General features: G+C 42.1%; 1 protein-coding gene across 1 annotated transcript; it reads right to left on the reverse strand.

Moving 5' to 3' along the window:
* Nucleotides 1-2,142: 2,142 nt before the first annotated feature.
* Nucleotides 2,143-7,548, reverse strand: ORC6 (origin recognition complex, subunit 6). Its single transcript, XM_010289452.1, has 6 exons — nucleotides 7,422-7,548; nucleotides 6,424-6,587; nucleotides 5,356-5,445; nucleotides 4,113-4,225; nucleotides 2,762-2,833; nucleotides 2,143-2,367 (listed from the first exon to the last, which is right to left on the reverse strand). The coding sequence occupies exons 1-6, from the start codon at nucleotides 7,500-7,502 to the stop codon at nucleotides 2,201-2,203; spliced, it is 687 nt and encodes a 228-aa protein (XP_010287754.1). The 5' UTR covers nucleotides 7,503-7,548; the 3' UTR covers nucleotides 2,143-2,200.
* Between the last annotated feature and the right edge of the window lie 320 nt (nucleotides 7,549-7,868).

A 7,868-nucleotide genomic window follows, 5' to 3' on the forward strand; every position in this document is an offset into this window, starting at 1 on the left:
ACTAATACTACTAAAACTAGCTTTCTAGCAAAGGCATCAAAACACTGTAAAGCTCCCTTTAACTTCATGGACTTTCATGTCCCTTGAATTAGCAAAGGTGTTGGTTGCTAATAAAGAGGTTTGTAAGACTGGCTTACCCTAGTCTTGTTATCTTTTCCACTCTAGTGCTTCTCACTTTGCGTAGTCCTGAATTCTGGACTCTGCAGCATTTCCAGAATTGAGACAGAGGAGAATGATTAAAATCAAGTGAAATAATCTTGACAATGTATCACCTTCTGTGAAGGCCCACTTTTGTTCATGTTTTCCTTCCACAGTGGTTCTGCATGCTAAATGTGATTGTGTTAATTGGTCTGTATATTTCTGATTTAATACTAATAAATTGCATTGAAGTGGAGCAAGCCTATTCCTCAATTTTGGTTGAACCCCCTTGACAAACAAACCCGAAAGCATCTTTGAGTATGTCTTAACAACAGAATGCTCATGTACTAGGTCAGATTCTCTCCCATCGTGAGGATTTCTGCTACATATTAGATCAGACTTTAAATGGCCGACATTTTGTTACAGCTCTTACTCAATGTTGATTAATTATTCAATATTTTCTCTGCACATCAGGCATTTGTTTGGAGTACATTCCCCAATAGTTATTGTTGTATTTCATTCCAGATGAGACTTACGAAATTAGTTCTTGCTAATGAAAGCTGGGCTTCGAGTGATTCCTTTTTTTTATGCATTGAGAGAAGTGGTGAAAGGAAAATGGCCAGTAAGTTTTAATTTTCCAATTACTGTACGCTTTTTCCTCTGTTTCTATAAGAGGGTAACACATGGATGCTCTCTGCTGTCTTGTACATATTTCCTCTCCATTTTTAGAAAGAAAAGGTGTGTCTGGCCAGCAGGATTACCACTTTGTTTCTAATAGAAAGAAATCCCTTTAGGTTCTGCAGTACAGTGGAACCCACCTCTGCAGCCTTACAGGAGGTTTCACCATGTCCTGTGCATTTTGCTTTGGGGTCTACAAAAAGCTAAAAGGACGAACCACAGGTGACCTGTGAGTGACCGAACAGTAAGTATGACAAAAAGAATTGGCCCCATACACTGATATCTGAAGCAGTTAATGATACCAACTATTGTATCCAGGCAGTATGCACAGCAGCGAGCCATTACTGTTGAGAAGAAGCTCAGGTGGGGGCAGCATTTCAAATCTAAATGCTCAGACATGAGATAATTTACCTTGCTTCATAGGGACACTTGGGGTTTTCTGGGATCTTTTGAAATGAGGGTTTATGAAAGTTAACTTCTCTTTGCACATCCCAGGCAGAAAACATGCAACAGAAATAGGCCGAAAACTTGGATTGGTTTTATTGTGGTTACATCAGCCCTGTATTGACAGAAGTTATGATTTTCCTTCAAAAAGTAGCTAACACAAATTGTAATGTGAATAGCTGGCATGAAAGGGTAGGACTGCAGAAGCTGCTGCTAAGAACTACAGGGCAGGGCACTTCCCCCTCTTCCCCAAGGTTATGACTGCGAGATGCAAAAAACCTGTATTACTCAGACGAGATCCTCGTCCCCTGGATATCTTCCTCCTTAAAGCACAGACATCTCCTGTATGTCTTTTATTTTGCATTCTATGGGTTTTATATGAGTGCCAAGAACCTGATGTCATAATACAAAGCTTTTCCTTCCAGTATTTTTATTGTTTCTCAGAATATTTGGGACCTAATACAAGCACAAGTGACTTCAGTCCCATAGAGGTCATAAAAATAAGTCAAATTCAGTGACAAAACAGTATTTCTTCAACAGTAAAAGAATAAAAAATATCAGTCAATTCCTCTACTGGTTTTTCAGTTTAACAAGGCATCGTTAGTCCCCTCCCTCTTTTTTCACAGACTGCTTCCAGCCAGGGGCCCAAGGCATATAACTTTTAATTTATTTACACTTAACACAGCATTAGAACGATGCCAGCTTCTTGCAGCAAGAGAATGAAGCTATTCTACCACCTAATGCCATAGCTGCTCAGGTACCAGCTTGGCAAGTTGTTAGACAGGCTTCTTGTAAAAATCATCCCAATTCTGGTGTCACTTACTAAAAATAATATTCTTAAATACTTAAAAACTAGCTAATAAATAAAATCAGCTGCCTACCAGGCAGCCATCACTCACATGCTACTGGAACTCTTGTCAGAGCAGAGGGGGAGTTAAAATTACGAGCAAGCAGCAGTTACATTACTAGGTGGCACTACAGAGGCAGTATTCCTACTTGTCTCTTGTGCCTTAGCAGCGTTTTCCAGGATTTTCTTTTTCCATTCTTCGTAGTCTTGCTTTGTTTCGGTCTTTGGTCGTTTACATGGCATCTCCTCACCTTCAGATCCTATAAGAGAAGGAGAAAGTCCACGATGGGCCATCATGGGCAGTGTGTTACTGGGAATAACCATGGCAGTGAGCAAATGTACAGACACAAGCACAGGGCCGGTCACTGTTATATAATCCTGTGGTTTGCTGTTCCCCTCACCTGCTGGAACAGTTACCTCTTCACTAGTGTGTCTATTTGGAACAGCTGTCCTTAATTCTACTAGTACTAAGTGTAAACACCAGTGTCCTTCGGCAAGGTTCTCCATCCTTTCATTAGCCAGTGGTTTGCAGAATGGAGTAAACTGCTGTGAACTGAGTATTATGGCATGTTACACAACTGAAATATTAAGCAGCAGTAAAGCTCAGAATTGCTCTGGTGAGGCAATTTTAGTTCATAGCTAAACTCAACTTACCATCTTCCTTCTCACAGCACTTCAGGTTGGTCTGTAAGCTTTCAGGCGTCTCTGCAGCCAGTGGAACATCTTCTTCTAAAAAAAATAACTAAGTTGCTTTACTTCTGAATGGTGTTTGGGGGCCCCAAAAGTGGTGTTCTACATGCAATTCTTTCACTTGCCACCTTCCAAAAGTACTGTCTCCCACTCAGAGCAGTTCCCTGGTCCAGACTGATGCTCAAGCTGTACACACAGAGGTGCCAGCACACTTCAAGGGTTTCATGGACTGGTTGGCTGCTTTAGCGCTGCTGCTGCGTTTGTAACCACAATGATCCACCATGTTCATACCCCAAAACCACACTGCTACCCTTCTTGATTACTCAGGCAGGATTATCAGTTATTTCTTCCCCTTCTATCCCATTTACACACTTTGTATTATAGAAGCCCACAACATGCAGGGGGCTGTCCATGTATACAGATGCATACTCTCCCCTGAACTGATACAGAAACTCCCAGCTGCATTTAGCTGCTTTAGTGGTAGGGTAAGGTTTTGTTTGGTTTTTTTTTACTAGGGCACTGCACTATGGGAAGGTCCATGCATAGGGAGAGAGCAGCAGCTTTTGATTTGGGTTTAGGCAGCACATTCCAGAAAACTTCATGATATGACACATGAAGATAGGGTGAAGCAGGGGCACTGTCAGTGGGAGAGTAAGAATGAAAGCCTGGGGAAGGAAAAAAGAGATAAGTAGCAAGGAGCAGAGATAGAAGGACAGGAAGGAGTGTATTGTATTTCAATCTTCCTCCTCCACAAAAAAAGAGTGGAGAGCACTGCAGGTTCAAAAACCAGTGAGAAACATTCCTCATGGCTGCCCACTGTATGTAGAGGGATGGTGTCAGGTAATGTCTGAATTCCTACCAGAAGAGCATGGCTTAGGCTTGTTAGTCCTGCAGTGTGGGAAAGAAAAACATAGAAATGAGTCAGTCAAAGCAAAAGCAAGATGTTTATGTTAGTTTGTGTGTCATATTGCCATATTAAAGGGATGCAGAAAGCAAGAAAGAAGGAGGAATCTAAGATAGGTCAGGTACTACGGGAGAAGCAGAGAATAAATTGCAGCAGCAGAGCATGTAAGGAGTAGTGAGCATTTGAGAAGAGAGGAAAATTTTTTTTTTTGGCCTGGCCACACATGCCAAGCTGTTGTGACTCCCCTAGAAGCAACGACTGTGACTGGGAACTGGGCTGCAAGAAACCTGTTGGAATGGATGGACAGGTTGGCTGAAAGGGGACAGCTGAAAGTGATCAGGATGAAATCACCAGTGGAAAAGGATGGGGCACTGGTTATGCTGCCTTACAGGGATAAAGCCAAAAACTTACTGCTGAGTTGGTGGCTCATCTTTTCCAGCTGATTGCACAGCCTGTCAAATATTGCTTTTTTGACCCCAGATGTAGCCAGCATTTTAGTTTTGTCCACTTTTAGCTTCAAACACCTACAAGAGAAAGTTATCTCTGTACAGAGCAACACTCCAGTATCACTCAGGCGAGATGACATTTACTGTAATAACACTGCCTGTGAGAATGAGGAGGGTAGGCCTGAGTGTAATCCTTGTCTCACTCAGAAACAAATTTGTTTAAAAAACAGACCCCTACACTACTCAGTCAATACAGCTCAGGAATTGAATCTCAGGGTTAGTTCAAGTTACATAAGGAAATTCTGTTATGAAAAGGTACTTTTCAGATTGAGGGAACCAAGACAAAATCCCACTACTGCAAAAAGCTGAACGGGACCCCTCTGTCAAGAGAACATTTATCAGGAGCTGTGCAAGTACACAGCACCTGAATTGCTTCTTAAGATTGTTACAAGGTGTAATACTGAGAGGGTACATATTTGTATCCAAACAAATTCTTAAAAGGGCTGGCTGAGTCAGGTGCTCCTGACATCTATCTTCCAAGCTGATAACAGGCCTACAGTTATTAGATGCATCTCCCAAAGGTTAGAGCACCCCCAGGATGTGATGCTTTAGGGCTTGGGGCTTTCCCTTCTTCAGAATGGCTGCTTCTTGGTGTTCAGAAGTAAGCTAGCAGCTGTTCTTGCACCTTGAGCAGTATCTCACCAAAAGCCATGCAACTTTCTGCTTTGTGCCCAGCTCAAATCTACCCTGACAATGGGAAAAAATTCCAACTACATCTGAAAAATATTACTATGTCATGCTGGTTAGGCTGAGAGGGAGGAGGCTGAAGTGCAAAACACTAACAGAAGTTTTTCAGCCATTGCCATGGGTATGTCCTAATGGAACTACGCACAGCATCAAATTACACACCAGGGTAGACAGGTTTCATTTATTTTAGGATAAGTAATTCAAGATCCTTTTCTGTAGATTTCATACAATACTTCTGCTTTCTCCAGAAGGCAAATGCAGTGTAGGTTGGAGACTTCACTGTAAGGAAAGGCCTGGTTTGCTACAGCTGTCTCCATTTCCAGGAGTAGGGCAGCAGAATGTGCTAAGCAAGACCCTTCAGACATACTGAATGAATTAGCTGCTTACGTTGTAAGCCCTATTTCTGTTTGGCGTCTCACTAGACATTTAAGCCCATAAAAGATCCCTTAAGCTATACTCACCTGCATGCAGTGAATAGTGCAGCTGTTATAAAAAGTGGTTTTGAGAAATCAAGGTCCATTTGCTGTGCTTCAGAGAGGCTGGATTCATACCTAAAGAGCAACAATAAGAGCGATAATTGTATAGTGCATTTGCCTCAAATTAAGCTGTTGAAATTAATTTGTCACATGGTACTCAGCAGTTGAACAGGTATCCTGTTGGATCACTTGGTCCCTTGCAACCCAGTCAAGCAGAAATAGTTGCTACTAGCTAAGAAGAGCAAAAGAGACTAGGGAAAAGGAGGGGACTGGGATAACTTCCTCTTTTTGAATTAAAAGGATTTTAAATTAGGGAACTGGATCAAGGTATGTCAGTGAAATCTCTCTCTTGTGCTCCCCATCCACACAGAAATCTTACTTCTACATTACATCTAAAAGTTACAATGATATCCTTTGCATAAATCCATCCTGTAGTGGAGGGTGGAATTATAGTTTCTTTGATTCCTCTAATATTTTTAGTTTGTATTAAGCACCGACAAGCATACACAGTCTTTGTTCACTGACCTAACAGCATTTAAACATGTGCTATCAGGGTGACGGCACTCCAGAGCAGAGCTCTTCAGTGATTGCTCTTGTTACAGTAGATGTTACAGGGTGCAAAGTTTTAGTTAAATCTGTTGACTGTCCACTGAAGTGTTCTACCTATTGCTTTTACAGGTAAAGTAGTATGCATTTTAAGAGATCTGCTTCTGCAGAAGGGAGGATTTGTTTCTACTGAGCATTACTTCTGAATCGTGACATGATCAGCAGTTAAATGGAAGACAGTGTGATGCTATGGACAAATACAGGGACTAGAAGTCATGTATTTTTTTACACTATTCCCAGATGAAGAACTGGGACTCAGACGATGACTTACTGACGTTCACAGACTAAGTCCTTCTGACATGTATTCTAAAAAGCAGCCTAGATAAATGGCTAAGAACTCACCTCACCACTCCAGTCAGTGTGACGTCCAACCATCAAGCTCTTTACAATCCAAAAGAAAAAGAATCTTACTAGTGGTTACCAGCATGCTCATGAGAGCTTCCTCACCTCTGTAGTATTTTTGAAGCGGTGTTCACTGCCTCTGTGCAGCAGAATTGCACAGCCAAGTCTCGCATTCCCAGTCTGGGGTTCACTTCTAGCAAATATTCCAAAGACTTCATCGAGCTCTGGTATGTAGTCTTGTTCAAACCAGAGAGTTTAACAAAATAGCTCTTTCAAGAAGACAAACACAAACCCCAAGAATTAGCAGAATTCCTCCTGACATCTTATTCAGGCAACCAAAATAGATTAGAGAGAAACTACACAGTATGATAAAATAAAATTCAATTTCTATATTAAACAAATTTGTGCAATGAATGATTTAAGTTTCGACTGCACGCAGAAAGATTAACCACCTAGGAATGCCACATCTTTTAATGGAGTGTTATTTTTAGACCATTTCACTGGAAGTGAGGTTTGTCTTCTCCATATAATATGACACGGGCCCTTTCATTACAAAGTGTTTAAAAGCAAAGGTAACCAAGACCTGCGCAACTTGAAGAGATGAGCAATATTTTCATGCTACTCCTCATGGGGTAAGGTCCAGTTAAATTCTACTTTGTCTGTGAACGGACAATCACAAACATCTTGTAAAAGACATTATTTTGGCAGCTCAGTGCCATTTATCTGGCAGGTCTGCAGATGGGGGTTTACAGGTACCACGGTAGAGAGGCATTCCTTGGAGCCCCTGCTTCCCTCCCATAGTAAAAGGGACAGATCTTAAATTCAATATCCTTGCTGGTAGTTTATTTGTTACTAAAAGAGCTGAAATTACAGCAAAGCAAGCTCAGCTTGTGAAGTGACTACGACACTGATCTCCGTTGGCCCCATTTCAAACTCTGAGTAGTGAAAGCTCTAACACTGTGTCTAGTGGCACACTACTGGGTGTAGGGTAACGTCTGTTACTCCTATCCCTTTCCTGATTTCAACATACACTACACAAAACAATTATTTTAGTGGACTTATGAAGAATGCACCAGCCAGCCAAATCATATACTCTATCTTACTTTGTCAACTGGTTGTTTCATGAAACCAGCTGCTAGGTCCAGGCACATCACAGCACTGCCTGTCGCTGTCATTTGAGCCATTAATCCCGTGCATTTCACCTGGGATAGCCGCAGATACTCTTCAGCTTTTCTGCAAAACACCCGGCATGCAAAGCCCTCGTTAACAAAACCACGGTGACAAGAGACAAGAATGGCAGGACAGGAACTGATCCAAGGTTTACCTAGTCCAGCACCCCGGCTGCAGCAGTGGCCGCAGCACGTGCTTAGGGAAAGGGGTGCTAAACGCAGGACAATACTGCCCTTTCTCTAACAATGCGCAGCAGAGGCTTTGCACTTCATAGCCTGCAATGGCCGTTTCATTAACCGCGTATACCTTCAGGTCTGACTTTTTTCACATCGACCGGAGCCCAAGAAGGAAGCGGACGGACGGCAGGCCGGCAGCGCCAG

The sequence above is a fragment of the Phaethon lepturus genome, unplaced genomic scaffold (assembly GCF_000687285.1).
Source record: "Phaethon lepturus isolate BGI_N335 unplaced genomic scaffold, ASM68728v1 scaffold8986, whole genome shotgun sequence".
NCBI lineage: Eukaryota > Metazoa > Chordata > Aves > Phaethontiformes > Phaethontidae > Phaethon > Phaethon lepturus.

What these genes read in the sequence shown, in the direction of transcription:
- ORC6 (XM_010289452.1), bottom strand. Translation starts at nt 7,502, where the DNA reads ATGGCTCAAATGACAGCGACAGGCAGTGCTGTGATGTGCCTGGACCTA. An exon ending in GCTTCAAAAATACTACAGAG is followed by an intron (nt 5,446 to 6,423) that starts GTGAGGAAGCTC and finishes GTTGCTCTTTAG; the next exon opens with GTATGAATCCAGCCTCTCTG. An exon ending in GATGAGCCACCAACTCAGCA is followed by an intron (nt 2,834 to 4,112) that starts GTAAGTTTTTGG and finishes TTTTTTTAGAAG; the next exon opens with AAGATGTTCCACTGGCTGCA.